Raw genomic sequence first — 18848 nt, forward strand, 5'->3', positions numbered from 1 at the left:
GGGGGGTGAATTTTTCACCCCCCCCCCCTCCCCTGAGGAACACAGTTATCCTGACCTGTCTAGTGACCATTTCAAAAGTCAGTGTCTAGCCCTCGTGGTGGTGGAGAAAAGCTGGAAAGCAGGACCCCTATACGCCCTGACAGCAAATTAAAAGCACACCCACAATTTATTATTGGTTTTTACATCTCGAGATTTGTAGGCCAATCTGATGCTTTTGGGGGTGGATGGGCTCATGATTTCTGATCACTCAGGGTTGGCAATACTAGAATTTAAGGCAAAGACAAGAATGAAACCAGACCCCATGGACCAGGTTTTGTTTTGTTTTTAATTGAAAAAAACAGTAGCCACTAGTTTATTGAACTGAAATCCTACAAGTTATTCAACATCTACCAGCAGCCCTTTGTCTGCACTTTTATTCCAGCTTCTAGGGCAAGACTCAGGCACCGGATGGTGCAATGGATGTTACTGAACGGCATGCCAACTGCTCTGCTCACAACAGCAGCAAACTCTCCACAAGAGAGTTTTAAACTGACCCCAGCTGCCGGCTGGGAGCAATGGAAATAGAGGCTCGTCTTTCTCCAGCCGTGGCCGGGCGATTGCTCTCGAAGACCATTGATGTGAGTAACCTACTGCTCATTTAAAAAAAAAAAAGAGAGAGAGAGAGATCCAGAAATGCTGCAGAAGTGCCTAGCATATAAATGCGACTACGCTTGTCCTAGTTTTCCTCTAATTAAAGACCAGGCCGGCTTCTGCTGCTCCACCCCTGCTAAGGAGACCCGGCCTCCACAAGATATCTCCTTGAAATTAGAGGAATATGGAGTGGGGGTGGGGGTTGGCTGCCTATACGTAGACTGACATGGTGCAATCCCATGTGGACACGCTTAATTCAGTTTTGCCCAGAGCATGGTTAGTGGGAACCAGATTAATTATGGGTTACGGGAGGAAGGATCATGGGAGTTTGACCCCATGTCCCACAATTGCATTAGTCACCGGCAGGTATCCCCCAATCGATTGCAAACATTCCCAGAATGCCCAGCCGCAGCTCGGCACCCTGGGATGCTCCGTTACACACTTATATCAGTACAGGGCGGACGCAACGCTTTGCGAGCAATGTAGCTCAAAGCAAGGCATGTACATAAGGCCAAATCAGCTTAAACCAAATCCAAACCTATTCTAGCCTTTGCTGCAGTCACTCATCAGATGCTGGGATTGGCAGTAGGTGCTTAAGGGAGTTAGGGGCCTGATTCTCATTGGAATCAATGGGAATTGGGCACCTCACTCAGCATCCCGGCCTTAAACTAACTGGCTCTACTCTGAACCGGAGATGAGTCTTTGGATAGTTTGGATTGGGATTTGAACCTCCAGAGTTCAGGGTTTCCACTGAAGAACTTCTCATCCCCAAGTTACTTTGTATCTACCTATGAACCTATTCTACCCTAGCTATATAGTTAACCATGCTACTCTATTAAATCCTACGTACACTGACACTGTATCTTATAGTTCTCTAAGCTAAGTTTGCCTCAGACATTAAAAAACATCTGTCTCTATTACAGTGATATACATATGTGCATGTGGGAATACCCTCGCTCAAAATCCAGATCTCGGTCTTTCACCGAACAGGTACCAGCTCGATACAGCGTCGGTATCCCTTTCCATCGGAATTCGAGTCCCTTCTGCTAGTGATTTCGTCCATCCTCCAAAGTTTCCGCTAGACTCTCCATTTTAGAACTTTGGTTCCCGACGCAACTGATGTTTTGTTGGGTTTTTGGACAGTTAAAATCTTGGATTTCGGTGGTTGTTTTCATGATCAAATTCCAGTTTTCTCCAGAGCATGTGGCCATGACAGTAGTCATCAAAGGCTGACGTTTAAGGACCGCACCAGTCTCTACTTATGCCGTCTTGTTTCATAGGTTTCCTAGAGTTGGGGTTTTTCCCTGCCTGTATCTTCTTCTAAATCTCCAAGAAACTCCTTTAATTTTATCCCCCAGGATCTTCTCAACTTTCTTGTCATTTTGTGCTTGGATCCTGTGGATTTCTTCTTGCCTTGATAGATGCCACTGAGTTTGGATCTGAGCCAGTTCAGATTGAGTAGCTATCCTGAGTAGCTCAGTGAGATCCATGAACCTTTGAAGGTTCCTCTTCACTCACTGTGATGGTCTCCAGATTTCCCAGACACCATCTTAAGAACATTCATCTCATGAAAAGACTCTACCTTTTATTTAAAAAAAAACAAAAAAACCCACGTTATTTTTCTTTAGTTCCAGCCCTTTTTCAAAGGAGTTGTCCTTGTTTAAATATTTACAGCAGATCTCTCGGCATTCCCAGCGATCTTCCTTGACTTGTCCCATCACTTGGACCACTTTGGTTTTGCTGCGGCCATTGCATGTTCCTGCACCCAGATCCTCATTTGTTTGGAAATTCTCTGGCCCGTGTCATGCAGAAGGTCAGACAGGAGGTTCAGGTTGGTCCCTTCTGGCTTTAAAATCTGAATCTATGAATTCCCAGCCTTCTGCTCTGCAAAGTCCATCATCAGATCAGTTTCAGAGTAACAGCCGTGTTAGTCTGTATCCGCAAAAAGAAGAACAGGAGTACTTGTGGCACCTTAGAGACTAACAAATTTATTAGAGCATAAGCTTTCGTGGACTACAGCCCACTTCTTCGGATGCATCCTTTTTGCATCATCAGATCGGCACCTTTGCTGCTACTCTTCCCTTGCCTGATCTAGGATTTCTTATGGCTCCCTTTACACCAGGGGTTCTCAAACTGGGGGTCGGGACCCCTCGGGGGTCACGAGATTATTACATGGGGGGTCACGAGCTGTCCGCCTCCACCCCAAACACCGCTTTGCATCCAGCGTTTCTAATGGTGTTAAATATATTAAAAAGTGTTTTTAATTTATAAGGGGGATCGCACTCAGCGGCTTGCTATGTGAAAGGGGTCACCAGTACAAAAGTTTGAGAACTACTGCTTTATACCCCCTTGTGGTGAGTCTTGCTAACATTTTGGTCTTTGCTCCTTGCTCCGCAGTCCTCTTGGCTTCTCAGCCTTCCAGGACTGCTCTCCCTCCCCCCGTCTGCAGCTGAGGGCTCTGATTCTGCCACTTTTTGTCCACTGGATTGAAGTGATGTTTGAGGACCCTTCATCCCTGGCATCAGCTCCTGCTCTCTCCACTTGCAACCTCTCTCCATCAGCTAATCCTCCATTCCACCTCCTTCAGCCTCATCTCAGCAGGTGGACCTACTTTTCTGCTCTAATGACGGCAGGTCTTTACTAAGCTGAAGATCACCACCATTCACCTGAACAGAGGTGTGGTGGAGACAACTATGTGCAGTTTTATGAGCGTCTGCTTCCATCTTGGGTAAGATATATTTTCACCTCATTCACATGTCCATCTACCTTCCTTTTCAGCCTGGATTTTACCTCCATAGAGAATCCAGCCTATCAGTGTTTCCCAATGAGTGAGGTGTATGTCCCAAATGGGGCGTGTGAAGAATTAGCCGGAGGAAACGGGGGGTGGACCTTGCAACTCTTCTCCAGATTCTCAGCTTTCACCTGGTCTTTAGCTGTTATGGTTGTGAAGAAAACCTTGGCAGCTGATGCAGCAGCAACACCTACCTGAGTTTGCAGGGAGCCTGAAACAAAAGCTCCATGCCCAGTTCATTTCAACAGGCACTAGCTCAGAGGCCAATGGTGATGCTTGAAATACCAGTGTTGTGAACTATTTCGATGCTCACTGAAGTATGTGAGGCAAGGCTGGGTCAGATGATGATGATCAACAATCCACCGCTCCTCTTGGGTATAGTTTTAACAACACACAGTGGTGGTGGTGTGGGGGGCACAACTGATTTCATTTTGCTAATAAAGGGGCTCAGCTTTCACGTGTTTTGGAAACACTGCACTATACAATGGTGATTGCTCTTGGCTTGTGCTGTTTCCGTCATTCTCCATCAGCTTCCTCTCTACGTTCACCTGGACCTTCAGCTCTGCTCAAGAGAGATCTCTTCTCTACGCCATATTCACAACCTCAATCTCCAGCTGCTTCCTGCTCTTCTCAGGCCACAGATACACCTTCCATTCTTTGGAATGGCTCCAGGAGAGGAGAGACCCTTTGAAGGTTTCTCTTCACTCACACTTGAGAACTTCTTTGGATATCACTTCAAGAGCATTTGCCTTATGCAAAGATGTGTCTTTCCTAAAAAAAAAAAAAAAAAACCTTCCTTCCTTGGATTTCAGATCTTGTTTGAAAGGCCACCCTCAAAATACGTTCTTTTCTCTTGCTCTGCTGTTCCTTCAGAGCCATGTTCATCAGCTCAGTGACGTTTTGGGACAGTACATGGACCATCTGAGCAGGCTGGCATGGGAACGGAGCCGTTACATGCACCTCGAGAGAGAGGAGATGTGACAACTGAATCAGGGCTGTTAAACTAAATTGTTAGGAGGCTGGGACTGTGGCTTCTCTCTCACTTCAGTGGGACTTAAGACACAGTTGAGCATATGCCAGGACCTAGTGCTATGTGGCGCTAATGCTAGAGAGTATCTAAATAAACACTATGCACAGCTGCTCAATATGCTACATAGACACCCATGTGCGTCTGATCCAGCCATGGCTCTGACTTTGGCCTGGTGGTTGACTCTCTCGTCTTACATTGAATTCCCACGTTTGGATGGATGCTAAGATTCTCCATCATGGATCCCAGTATCCTGGCGTTCTTTGCAATGTCAGCGTACCCCTCTCCTTCGGGTCTGCCGTTCGCCACTGCCGGGTGCTCCCGATGCCCTCCCACTGCTGCTTTGTCGGTGCAGTTTGCGCCGCCTCGTTGATTTCATTCTCGGGACGGCTCGGCATTGTCCAGTTTCACCAATAAGGCAGTGACAGCCCCTGGGTGGGGAGTCTCTCTGGGGAAACTGAGGCTTAGATTTTTCAAAGGTGCCAAAGGGAGTTAAGCACCCCTCCAGGGTGTGATTTTTCAAAGTCACCTGAGGGATTTAGGAGCAAAGTTGATGGGGCTTAAAGAGCCACAAGCCCCACTGTCGTTCAACCAGATGTAAACTCCTAAATTCCTTTGGCATTTTCAAACTTCTCTGACAATATAACGGGAGTCACACACCCAACTCACCTAGGCCTCCAGCCTTGGTCAAAAGAGCATAACTAAATAGGAACCGTCTCCCATCTAATCCCACCGCCAGCTGTCCCTAAGCAACAGAGCGTCCCCCAAGCCATCCACGCCACCCCCCGTCCCCTCCCTGCAAGGAATCCCCCATCTCACAACCTCCCCCCGCATCCCACCCAACCACCTGTTCTGTATCCGATCTATCCCCCTCTCCCTGCCACTTTCTACGCCACATGCAGCTTCTGGTGCCGTCTCAGTTGCGACTTGTGGCGGAAGCTCTCGCCGCATTCGATGCATATGTAGGGCTTCTCGTCGGTGTGGGTCCGGCGGTGGCGGATGAGGTTGGAGCTGACGCTGAAGCGCTTCCCGCACTCCCCGCACTTGTAGGGCTTCTCACCAGTGTGGGTGCGCTGGTGCTGGATGAGGGCGGAGCTCTCGCTGAAGCGTTTCTCGCAGTCCCTGCACTGGTAGGGTTTCTCGCCGGTGTGGATGCGCTGGTGGGTCACCAGATTGGAGTTCTGGCTGAAGCCTTTGCCGCAGTCGGCACAGGTGTAAGGTTTTTCGCCGGTGTGGGTGATCTGGTGCCGGATGAGGTCGGAGCTCCGGCTGAAGCCTTTGCCACACTCGCTGCAGATGGTGGGTCTCAGCCGCGAATGTGATCGCCGCAGCACCAGGATGTCCTTGAGTTTCCGGAAGCCTTTCTCGCACTGGGTGGCAGATTTAACCAGCCTCTTGCCCGGGGTCTTTCTCCGCTGCCTTTCCGGCCGGCCCTGACTCTCGCAAGCTTTCTCCGGATTGGGACTCTGCGAGACAGCCCCCCTGAGGCTTTCAGAGACGGGCCCCTGCGGCTCAGCGCCTCCCTCTTGGGGCGTCTCCCCCTCGGTCTCACTCACACTTCCATCGGCGGCTGGAACGAAGAGAGATAAACCAGTCCCGAGCTAAGCACAGAGAAGGCTGTGCAGACTAGTGGGCAGTGCTGGACCAACACTTGGAGACATGGCTTCTATTCGTGTCTCTGCCACCACCTTGGGCAGGGCACTTTCCCTCTCTGTTTTTCTGTTTCTCCTCCCACGTTTTGTCTAATTAGGCCCAGATCCTCACATGTATTTAGGTGCGTAACTCCCACTGAACACCGTTTAGGTGCCCCTGGGAGTTAGGCACCTAAATACCCAGGAGGCTATGGGCCATTATGAACTCTTCAGGGGAGGGGTGTGTGGAGAAGGAAGGTGGCCCAATGGTTAGCGCATTTGACTAGCATCCAGGAAACCTCAGTACAAGTTCCTCCTCCGCTACCCGTGTGACGGTGGACGAGTCCTCAGGCTCTCTGTTCCCACATGTACACTGGGGAGGACAGCCCTGCTCTGCCTGGGAGGATGACTGCTAACGGCCGTGTTACGGTGAAGGGGGCCGTATCAGTACCATAGACCACCTCCCTCTTAAAATGTATTTGTACAACACCTACCACCAGGGGGCCCTCAGCTTGTTTGGGGGAATCATTACAAGTAATAAACTGGAGAGAGATTGTCGTAAATATCCAGCATAGAGTCATAGAATATCAGGGTTGGAAGGGACCTCAGGAGGTCATCTAGTCCAACCCCCTGCTCAAAGCAGGACCAACCCCCAGATAGATTTTTACCCCAGTTCCCTAAATGGCCCCCTCAAGGATTGAGCTCACAACCCTGGCTTTAGCAGGCCAATGCTCAAACCACTGAGCTATCCCTCCCCCAGTTCCCCCTAGACTTGGTCGCTCCAGAACAGCTGGGTGCAAAGAGGGGATAGAATCAGAAGTCAATGAGGACGGGTGGAAAGCTTAGCACTGACACCTGCCTGGAGTATTGAACTAGATGAGAAGGAGCTTGTTGGAAGACACTTAGCTGGAGCTGCAGGGTGCTGGATAATACCTAACTCGTATATAGCACTTGTTCCCTCAAAGCGCTTTACAAAGCGGGTCAGTATTATTAGCCCTTTTACAGCGGGAGTAACTGAGGCAGGGTGACTTGCCCAGGTCACCCAGCAGGTCAGTAGCAGAGCCAGGAATAGAAGCTAGATCTTCTCAAGCCCAGACAACTGCTCTATCCACTAGGCCACGCTGGATCTTAAAGCATAATCCCCTACAGCCTGCGCTAAAGAATCAGGCCCATTAGCTCAGAGGCATACCGCAATACACATTGCAGCCACTAGGGGGAGACAAAGCCACCCTTGTATTGCTTGCAACAGCTGTGTTGGGATTTCCTCTCTTTCCCCTGCATGCTGAGGTCCAGGGGCTGCTTGGACATCTCCCTCACCTGCACAGGTGCCTCCTGGCAGCTCCGCTTCCCTCAAGTCCTGGGAATCCTGGACACGTGGCTCTCCCTCTTGTTCCATCCAGAATATCACGTGAGACTCAGGAACCGGGAAATCCTGAGCCCAAACAAAAGACACAAGGCAAATAGGCAGGTGACAACGGGACATGCCAACGGGGGGTTGTTTTATTGTTGTGTTGGCCCGCCCCCCCCCCCCCCCCCCCGGTGCCCCTGAAGGATGGGGAATCCCAGCAGATGGGATAGGGCGCAGAGAAATTTGTCAGGATCCTAGGATATTTGAAGGGCAGAGGATGGCGTGCTCAGGGGAAGGCCCTCCACGCACAAGGGGACTTGGCTGACTCAGAAACAGCTCTGAATTAAGCCTCTTGCTCTTCCTAATAAACATAAAGATCAGATCTCTTCTGGGGCAAAAAAACAGCAAAATCCATTCATCGTGGTCTCGGGCTATGGTACCACACCGGGACAGGGGCGTCCCATTCCTGGCCCTGCCACGAGCTTGCTGGGTGACTTGGGGCAAGTAACCGCCCTGCTCTGTGCCTCAGTTTCCCCTCCCAACTTTGTCTTTAGCACATGAGCTTTTCAGGGCAGGGACTCTCTCTTGCACCGTGTCGTAGCACCTGGCGTGATGGGGCCCTGATCTTGGCTGGAGCCCCTAGGTGGTAATGTAATATAAAGTAATCAGAATAATACCACGGGAGAGAACTAAGCTAAGGTTCACCAGCAACAAAACCCAGATCCTGGATCCCAGCCGCTGCTCCCCTGCAGTGATCCCGGATCCCTCCCTCTGCTCCCCTGCAGCACCCCCCATCCTGAATCCCAGCCCCTGCTCCCCAGCAGCCCCTCTCTCCCCCCACGATCCAGGGATCCCAGCACCCCGCTAATCCACGGCTGCACTATAGCGCATCTAACCACTAGCCAAAAGAGGGCGCACTACTGGGGGCCCCCACCCTGGCACGGGGCACTGGAGTTTGGAGCCGGGCTGCCCAGGCGGGCACCGTCCCTCTCTCCCCTGGGAAGCCCAGCAGGTTCGGGCCCACGCCCAGGGGACTCCGTTGCTCAGATCCTCCAGGCCCCGGGGACGGGCGCGTTAGAAGCCCCTCGGTAGCCTGCTGGCCCCGTAGGCCGTGCCGCCTTCCCCCGCTTGCAAGGGGCTGCAGCCGCCTTGGCCCTGTTCCCCGCCCTCCAGGCTCCCGATCCCGGGCTGCTCCCCAGAGGCAGCAATTTCTCGCCTCCCCAGCTGGCGCTTCCCTTCCCCCGGGGCAGCCTCTCCCTGCGCCTCCCCGGCCCCGGCCCCGGCCCTGCAGCCCGGCTCACCGCAGCGGACGGGCCCGGGGTCTCGGCTTCGGGGGCGCTCTCCCGGCGCGCGGGGGCTGCAGGATCAGGCTACCCGGGGGCTGCGGGCTGCAGCGAGCCGGAGGAGGCTGGGAACAGGAAGGTCCCTGCTCTATTCGCTCCCCCCGGCCTGTGAGCTCCAGCAGCGGGCGGAGGCTGCCGCTCTATGGTCGGAAGCCTGCGCGCAGCCCGGGGACCCGCCGAGGCTCGGGGGCTGCCCCCCGTGCGCAGCGCCCGGGGACGGGGGAGCGCGTCCCGCGGTAACAGCGCCCGCCTAGCGCGCTTCAGCCCCCGGCGCACGGCGCTGTACCAAGGGGCCCTGCTGAAATCCGCGGGGCCAGAGCCCCGGCGGGTGTAAATCAGCCACCAGCGGCGCTGAAATCCGTGGGGCCAGATTCGCAGCGGGTGTAAATCGGCCATAGCTCCATTGAAATCAGTAGGGCCCTGATCCCCAGCTGCTGTAAATCACCCATAGCGACCGTTAACTTCAGCGGAGCTACGACTGATTTACACCAACAGAGAATTTGGCCCACTTGAGCGCCCTACCTCCGGGGCCAGCAACCTTTCAGAAGTGGTGCGCCGAGTCTTCATTTATTCACTCTGATTGAAGGTTTTGCTTGCCAGTAATACGTTTTTAGAAAGTCTCTTTCTATAAGTCTATAATATATAACGAAACTATTGTTGTATATAAAGTACACAAGGTTTTTAAGTATCAGAGGGGTAGCCGTGTTAGTCTGAATCTGTAAAAAGTAACAGAGGGTCCTGTGGCACCTTTAAGACTAACAGAAGTACTGGGAGCATAAGCTTTCGTGGGTAAGAACCTCACTTCTTCAGATGCAAGGTTTTTAAGAAGCTTCATTTAAAATTAAATTAAAATGCAGAGCCCCCCGGACTGGTGGCCAGGACCTGGGCAGTGTGAGTGCCACTGAAAATCAGCTCGCGTGCCGCGTGCCATAGGTTGCCTACCCCTGCCCTACTTTGTTGCTGGTTCTCATTCATCTTCTCTTCTGAATCCTTGGAGAAAGTCTGGGCTCTCCTGTTTCTCTACCGTTACGCCGTGCCTGGAAGACCATAAGAGCTGGGTTTCCAAGGTGCTCCCCTGGTTCCACGTAGCAGCTTTCCCATGCTCTGAAGAGGAGTAGGTTACTGTTGGAGATGGAAAGGAGGAGCAGGCTGACCCAGAGGCGGATTGAGTAAACGGACTTCTTTATTCCGTTACTTGTTCCGCTCGACTCAGTTGTCGAGTAAGCCCCGAGTTAATCACGTGATTTTCTTTTATCTAAGTTAATATGTGAATACTCACATTAACTACAACACCCTCAAAACTCTTATTTAATAATATGAATGCCCATCTAATGAATATTAATAGCTATATACTGAATATAATTATCCCCGCCCCAGTTTACTGCTTACAGCATTAAGCATATTATACAGACATTTTTACCTTGAAGATACATTTCTTTGCAGTAGTTGTAGCCACAAGTTCCCTTAATCAGCAGTTCACAGGGGAAGGAGGAAGGGGCCATGACCCCGAGCTTGTTTATGTAGCTGGGAGAGGAAGGGAGGGGGAGATAACACTTCTTCACACAAAGGGGATCCTTCAGACAACCACTTTCCTTATGCAGCTGCAACGCTTATCTATCCTTAACACACAGAAGGGAAGGGGGAAGGATGGCACCTTTATCTATCAAGTGAAGAAACAGTGCCTGCCTGTGCCTTTACTCACTATTACCGTGATAGCAGTTACCCAAGTCTTTACTTAACCCTGACATACCCCAACACTCCCCAAGTCTCTTCAAAGAAGGGCCCAGGCGTCCCTCCTTCCCACACACTGCACGGCGGGGCTGGAGGCCCTGGCTCCGGTTAGCCCAATACCTTGGTCCACCGGTCATGCTACGGGGAGAGAGAGAAGGCAGGTCATGAAAGGGGTAAGCCGCTGAATCTACAAGTATGGCTTCCGGGGAGAGGCTAAGGCAACACATAACCTAAAGTACCCCATGAATACGATCAGTAATACAATTAATATGAATAACACCCCTACAACATGAGTAATATGACCAAGGAGCGAATGAGTGTCCATTAGGCCTGTCCAAAGGGCACAGGCTACATCAGTGCAAGTATAATCAGCAGGCAGTTCAGTAGCTAGTTGGAAGGCATTCATTCCTCGAAGGGCCTGGGCTTCCAAGACCTGTGTTCGGTGTTGCTTGGCCTGAAGCTGCCTGTGCAACTGTGTCAAAAGACCCCAGTTCGTCCAGCTGGGTTCCAGCACTACCATAGTCCAATTGATGGGTATTGTTGGGTGTCCGGTTACATTAAGCTGTTGCACGGCTGGTATATGAATCTGATAAGTAGAGTTTCTCAGCTGCAAGAAGTTTCCTGGTCCAAATCCCACCCGCTCCACACACCTTCCACGCTCCAGAACCTGGCCATCAAGCACGGCCGATCCCTCCCAGCAAATTTTATAAGAACCTAAGAACGGCCATACTGGGTGAGACCAAGGGTCCATCTAGCCCAGTATCCCGTCTTCCGCCAGTGGCCAGTGCCAGGTGCCCCAGAGGGAATGAACAGAACAGGGAATCATCAAGTGATCCATCCCCTGTCGCTCATTCCCAGCTTCTGCCAAACAGAGGCTAGGGATACCATTCCTGCCCATCCTGGCTAATCGCCATTGATGGACCTATCCTCCATGAACTTATCAAGTTCTTTTTTGAACCCTGTTATGGTCTTGGCCTTCACAAAATCCTCTGGCAAGGAGTTCCACAGGTTGACTGTGCGTTGTGTAAAGAAAGCCTTCCTTTTATTTGTTTTAAACCTGCCGCCTATTCATTTCATTTGGTGACCCCTAGTTCTTGTGTTATGAGAAGTAGTAAACAACACAACACTTTCTTATTCTTATTTCCCTGTTCCACCCAATGCTGAGGCGGGATGGGTTCTATGCACTGCAGGGGCGGCAGTTTCTGCGGCCACCCCTCCCATGTATTTCCCTGTCCCACCCACATTAAGGCTATGCGTGGATAGGACACCTCGGACCCCATTAGAAACCGTGTTTCGTTATTTTATATCCGCACTTGCCACACGGGTTCTTGGGACCATCTCCATTTGCTCCCACCCCCAAACCCCAGCTGTAAAAAGGTGGCCGAGGTCCATTTTCCTCCTGATTTTTCACATTTGCTGTCTGGTCACCCTAATTATAGTGCTTTACCTGAGAGACGTGAGCCCACCAGTGCTGACCCTCCTGGGATAAGCACACCAGAGATGGATGAATCATGACAGCTACAAGATAAGGACCCTCCCACCGAGGCACCGGGAAGGGGTGGGGGCCGTGGGCACGATACATCACCAACATCCCCGTTTGTATATGATCCAGGGGATTGTGTGGGGGATCATACCAGGCCTTGCTTTGGGCCTTAGACTTGCCCTCTGATTGGGCAGCCTCCTTGTTGGAGGCTCCAACCCTCCATGTTAGCCTGCACAACCTGTTCCATCAGTGGGGGTGTGAGCAGGTTTTCCCACCGAGGCATTGGTCTGCCCGGTAGAAGTTTGTGGGGACTGAAGCCTGTGGCTTTGAAAGGCCGGGCTCAGATATGTATTAAAATAAAAGGCAAGAGCTCGGCCCAACTGGTGCCTCCCAGATTGGCATCCTTCCAAAGCTCCTCCTTGATGGTGCGATTCATGCGCTCCACTTGCCCAGTGGCTTGAGGGTGGTAGGGGATGTGGAGTTGCTGCTCCACACCCAGCAGTTTACAGGGGTACCACAATAGGGAGCTGTGAAATGCTGGCTCTCGATCCAAATCCATGATCCGGGGAACCCCCCCAGCGAGCAGTGGTTTTGGCGGTTTGGTCCCGAGTAGGGAAGGCTTCCACCCATTTACTGAATGCCTCTACTATTACCAGCATGAATCGATACCCAGCTTTAGTGCGGGGAAGGGGACCCACACAATCCACCTGTATTCTTTCCCAGGGACCAGTTAAGGGTCGCTCCATGAGCTTTCCCTTGTGACCAGCTGGGTCTGGCTGGTGTCGGGCACAATCTAGACATGCGGCTAGCCAGGCTTTAATATCTCCTTTCCAGGAAGGCCACCGGCTTCCTGGAAAGCTGGAGGACTGGATTATGAACTTTATTGTGGATTGCTTTCCACAAATTGTGATGACATATGAATGCCCATCTAATGAATATTAATAGCTATATACTGAATATAATTATCCCCGCCCTTGTTTACTGTTTACAGCATTAAGCATACAAACATTTTTACCTTGAAGATACATTTCTTTTCAATAATTGTAGCCACAAGTTCCCTTAAGTTCACAGGGGAGGGAGGAAGAGGCCATGACCCCAAGCTCATTTAAGTAGCTGGGAGAGGAAGGGAGGGGGGAAGATAATACTTCTTCACACAAAGGGGATCCTTCAGACAACCACTTTCCTTATGCAGCTGCAACGCTTATCTATCCTTAACACGCAGAAGGGAAGGGGGAACGATGGCACCTTTATCTATCAAGCGAAGAAACAGTGCCTGCCTGTGCTTTTACTCGCTATTACCATGATAGCAGTTACCCAAGTCTTTACTTAACCCTGACATACCCCAACAGTCGGGGCAGGGAGGAGACGATTAGGGTAACAGTGCAGTGCGCAGAGACTCATCTAATAGTTGGGATTTCTTAAAGCCCTAGCTCTTGGAGTCATGGGGTTCGGTGTGAATCGCAGTTTGCATTGAAAAAATCAAGTTTGTTTCTAACCTTCGCAGTAGTAGAGAAAAACTGAAAAACATGACCCGTAAAGGTTCTAAATTAACCCTAATTTTTTTTTAATCCCAGGATTTTTTAGCCAATCTCATGATTTTGGGAGGCACTTCCTTTCCCCTGGGTTGTCAAAGCTGGATTTAATGTGATCCCCACACCAGCTGTCTAGCCTTTGTCTAGTGTTCCGCAGGCATCATAGGAGAGGGGCATTTTAAGGCTTTGCTGATTTTTGGTCGAGCAAAGGGAAGCTCTGTACACAACTCAGTGGCATTTCCCTGTTTGTCTTTCTGTCGGTCATGCGATAGCTTTTGAATGCCACGTCCCATCTAGTCCAGAATCTCAGGGAATGTTCTAGGCGCAGAATCCTATTGATCTGCGGGAAATCTGGAAAACCAGAAAAGTCTGATTTCCACTCGTGTAAGTAAGGGGAAAATTTGGGGTCCAGTCCTCTACTGGGAGGATCATGTTGTCCCTCAAGAGCTGGTCCAGATGGGAATAAGATATACTGTATACAGCATAAATATACAGGTATAGCTGCTGCCACACTGGGGGGGGTGTTTTTTTTTTGCCACTTTATCTACAGTCATACAAGCTTTGGGAGGCAGTGTGGCATAGTGGATATTGCCCTGGACTAGGCCTTAGGAGATACGAGTTCTTGTCCCAGCTCTACCAGTGACCTTGGGTAAGTTGGGTCACTTCTCTGTGCCTCAGTTTCTCCATCTGTAAAATGGGGATAATGATACTGCCATCCTTTATAAAGCACTGTGAGATCTATGGATGAAAAGCACTATGTAAGAGCTGGTTACTATTATTTTCATAGATTCCGAAGCCAGAATGGACCATTGTGATGATCGTTCTGACCTCCTGTATACCACAGACGCAGCTCAGCTCCCACAAATTTTGTGATAGACAAGACCTAAAACATGAAAGTCCTTCCTTAGGCATCTTGGAAAATCTCAGCCTTTGCCCTTTATAACAAGACCACCCGAGACCTAGGAAAGAAAGACGACGACAAGTGGAACATTGAAAAAGTGATAGGTTTGTTTATCCAATAAGCAAGAAGGCAAGAACCCCAAATCCAAGACTTTCTGTAATGTCACAAAGCTATGAGCCTTTACCAGATCCTCCTCTATGGTTTCTGTGCTGCTCCCCCCTTTTGGATGTGATAAGGATAATATGAGGGTGCCTAGTGATTGATCCAAGTAAAATGACATTGGACACAAGTGGGGAATTCACTCTAAAATTCCAATGAGTCCTTCAAAAAGGGAATGGATATTTACACAGATAACAAAAAAAAAAAAAAAAAAATCCAGCGTTAGAACAGTGACTGCTGACATGAGCGGAGCTATTAAATCTCATGCTTCAGGACTTAAATAGCTCTCTGTTAGAGACCTAATGTGGGGGCAGGTTATCCTACATCTGCTACTGTGCGGTTCTTACACCTTCTTCTGAAGTAGCTGCTGGTGGAGACGGGATACTGGACCAGATGAACCTCAGGTCTGAGCCAGTCTGGGAATTTCCGAGTTCCTACGCTCTACATTTCCCCTCCCAAAACGCTTGGAAACTGTCTGCAAGGCAAACAACACAATGCTTAGTGCCCCGGATCACACTTTCCTGTCAGTGTGCCATGCCTGGGCATCATCATTACACCCAATCAGGTAGACTATGACCTGGCTTTCCTTCAAGCACTCAGCCCAGGAGAAAACATTTCAAGACCTCTTCAAACTAACCCAGGGTCAGATTTTCAAACGAGCTCAGCTCCCATTGAGGTACTCAGAGAAGGGCCAGGTTTTACAAACTGCGATGGGCCAAATTTGCAAACGAGTAAAAGACCCAGCGTGCACCCAACACACTGAAAATCTGGCCCCAAATATCCTTGTCATGTGCCACCTCAAAACCATCCCGACTGGTTCATCTGCTCTGCATGTCCGCCATGCTCCATACAGCTGAGATCAAGGGGGATTGCGTTGTCTCTTTTCCCTGGTCCAGTAGAACTTTACCCACAGTCTGGTGACAAGCGTAAGCATGACTGCCCAGTTTTTGTTAAGATCTCTCTGGTTTTTTTGTCCTTTTGGGCACTTACACGCCATATGCCCAGGTCTGTAAGAGACCAGTTCCTGGTGTTCCGGAATCCTGACCCAGCCATGTTTCAGCTCTTCCTGCTGTTGCCTCTTTATTAAATGATATACGGGTGTGGCTGCCCACCCTACCACCCTTGTGGTTCTGCTTTCAGGTTTAGCCCTCCCAGAAATCACTGCTGAGCTCCACCCACCTGGCTGCTGCTGCAGTAACTCATCTCATAACAGAGAGAAAGGATCTGAATACATTCCTCTGCTGCCCTTGATTTCCTGGGCTGCCTTATGGGCTGATCCAAATCCCCCCTGCCCCACAGCTCAGCTGCTCTATGGGAGCAGAAGGCAAGAAACCAGAAGATAAAAATGTCTCTAAAATATATGGTCAGGAGGAGATTTTTAGACGCACCTAACAGATTTAGAAGCACGAGTTCCACGGACTCTCGGATGCTTTTGAAAGCTTCCCCCTACGTGTCCAAATAATACGGCCATCATCCCCTTAATGGGAGGGCCGATTATCCCACATCGGCCTGCTGGGGAGTTCTCGTGCTGGCTACTGTCAGAGACAAGGCACTGGGCTAGATGGACCTTGGGGCTGATCCAGTCTGGGAATTTGCTACATTAAGGAGGGGAATTGGGTCCCTCGTCCACATGGCTCCGTCGATGCTGGATCAGGTTGGAGCTCTGACTAAAGCACTTTCCACACTGGGTGCACTTGTAGGGTCGCTCCCCCGTGTGGGTCCTCTGGTGCTGGATGAGCGCGGAGCAGCACCGGAAGCTCCTCCCACAGTCGGCGCAGAGATGAGGTTTCTCTCCTGTGTGGACCCTCTGATGTTTGATCAGATTTGAGTTCAGACCAAAGCTCTTCCTACACTGGCTGCATCTGTAGGGTCTGTCTCGCACATGGATCCTCTGATGCTTCAGGCTGAAGCTCCTCCTACATGCGGGGCATTTGTAGGGCCGCTCGCCCATGTGGGTCCTCTGGTGTTATACGAAGTGCGAGGTCTGGTAGAAGCCCTTCCCACACTCCCCACATTCATAGGGTTGCTCTCCTGTGTGGATCCCCTGGTGGTACACCAGGTGCGAGCTCTGGCTGAAGCTCCTCCCGCAGTCAGGACACTCGGTAGGGGCTCTCTCCAGTGTGCGTCCTCCTGTGATGCACCGGGGCGAGCTCTGCGTGAAGGTCTTCTCGCAGTCAGGACACTGGTAGGCTCGGTCTCCTGAGTGGATTAACTGGTGTCCAATGAGGGCCGCGCTCGGGTAGAAGCTTTTCCCACACTGCAGACATTTGTAGGCCTTCTCCTTTTCGTGGCTCGAAGGTCTTTGCATTCCCTTTCAGCCAGATCAGATTTCCCCTGACTCTTCTCTGGATGGCTTGTCTGATTCCTTTCCGACCTGTGTCAGTCCTCACAGGCTTCTCCTTGGCAAGGACGCTGGGCAACGTTCTCTTTGGACCTTTTGCCCAATACACTATGTGGTTCTGCCTCGTCAGGGCCTACTGGATGATGATCTACCTCCTTGTTGCCATTAGCGACTCCAACATCGGCTGGAATAGAAAGAGCGTCCTGGCAGGAGTCGCTTCCTGTGTGTGAGAGACAGACGTTTTAAACTGGGAAACAAACCCTTTGATACTGCAGCTCTGGAGCCGAATCCCCCCCCAGAAGAGCAAGGTGGGAGCAATCTTTGATTTGCATCCCATCTAAACACACTGGGCACCCGATCCTCAGTTACTCTATTCCTGTGCAGTGGCAGGGCAAAGGTACCGAAGTCACCTCTGCACATCCCGTATTCAGGGCCTGGCCACACTCTGGTGTACGTTAGAGCAGCCCCAGAGGAACGTTGTATGTGGTCACTGCAGCACCAGGGCAGCTGTGGTTTCAAACTGCTTTTGAGTTTCTCGAGAATGGACCATGTTCACTTATTTGAACCTGGGTGGGCTACTGGACACCACACTGGACTGGGCCTTGGGAGACCTGGGGTGACCTTGGGCAAGTCACCGCTCTGCTCCGTGCCTCAGTTTCCCCAGTGGTAATATGGGAATCATGATATTGCTCTTGTCTGTAAAATGCTTTGAGATCTACTGATGGAAAGCGCTATAGAAGAGCCGGGGATTATTATTAAAGATAGACAGCACGCTACAGGGCATGACAAGAGTGACAGCCACCTCTGTATCCTTGCCTCTTAGCTCACCTCATTAAGAGGTGCCTGGCTCAGAGTTCGATACTCCTTTCTGCCCCACTTAGCACAGGCAATGATTTTTTTGCCTCCCTTGTTTCTTTTCCCAGGGGAGGGGCCGCTTCTCTCTACGCCTCCTCCTAACTCACTGCTCCTGCTCTGGGATGGGGACACGTTACTCCCCTTCTGGGGTCATCAGTGGAGAAGGGGATCCAGCCATTGCAGGCAGAAGGAGCTGAGAGGGGTCCCAGCAGCAAGGCTCAGCCACTTGGTGTCAGGGGGAGGCTGAGAACAGGAAGGTCTTTGTTAAATCTCCCCCTCACTATGTTTCCTCATCTCCTCTAAGAGCCTGCTGATTTGGGAGCTCTATGGTTGTAACCCTTTCGTTTCCTAGATAGGAAGGAAAAATCCTGAACAATGGAGCAATTAGGGTGGAGTATTGCAGGCCGGGGGCTTTATTTGTGTGGTTAAACCTGGAAAAAAAGGTCTGCCTTCTGCCCACTGAATGCAAAGTGCAATACCAGGGACACATGTCCTGCTGCTGTGCTTGCTAGTCTGCTTGCTGAGGATGCAGGCAGCACCACTGACTGATCAAGGAGCCAGTGGCTAAATCAAGGCTGGTTGCCCAGCCACTGGCTTCAGCTGCCCACAGGTGCTCCATGGCCACCATTACAGATACGGTTACCAACAGGTCTGCTGGGAAGCCACCCATGCCCCACACTAGTTATTATTTCTTTTATGTATTATGGTAGCGCTTAGGATCCCAATTAGGAATTGGGGAGCCATTGTGCTAGGTACTGTACATACAAGATTGTACATGACAAGATCCTGCCCCAGATTACTCATGGTCTAGATTGATGACAAGATGCAACAGGTGGATAAAAGAGACAAACTGGGTGTGAGGAGGGGACAGGGAGGACACAGGAAAGAGGCAGTGTTATCTACTGGGTAGTGTAGCAGTCAAGAGACCATCATTTTAGTCCTGGTTCTGCTACTGATCTGCTGTGTGACCTTGGACAAACCACTTCACCTTCTGTCTGACTTGTCTATTTAGATGATATGCTTGGCAGAGCAAGGATTGTTTCTATGTATTTGTCTAGTGCCTGGCACAATTAGAT

The 18848-nt window shown here is 50.7% G+C and overlaps 1 protein-coding gene and 1 pseudogene across 1 annotated transcript in view; both read right to left on the reverse strand.

The window, feature by feature from the left end:
• LOC117888608 (zinc finger protein 501-like) overlaps positions 1–9890 on the reverse strand; it is a 34340-nt gene extending 24450 nt beyond the window's left edge. The window contains exons 1-3 of the mRNA XM_034792163.1: positions 9713–9890; positions 7397–7511; positions 5345–6018 (exon numbers count right to left, since the gene is read on the reverse strand). Coding sequence (XP_034648054.1) covers positions 5345–6018; positions 7397–7511; positions 9713–9745 — 822 coding nt within the window. The 5' untranslated portion in view covers positions 9746–9890. The remainder of the gene's footprint in view (positions 1–5344; positions 6019–7396; positions 7512–9712) is intronic.
• A 5301-nt stretch (positions 9891–15191) lies between these two features.
• On the reverse strand, positions 15192–17998 carry LOC117888606 (annotated as a pseudogene).
• Between the last annotated feature and the right edge of the window lie 850 nt (positions 17999–18848).

This window comes from Trachemys scripta, chromosome 16 (genome assembly GCF_013100865.1).
Source record: "Trachemys scripta elegans isolate TJP31775 chromosome 16, CAS_Tse_1.0, whole genome shotgun sequence".
Lineage (NCBI taxonomy): Eukaryota > Metazoa > Chordata > Testudines > Emydidae > Trachemys > Trachemys scripta.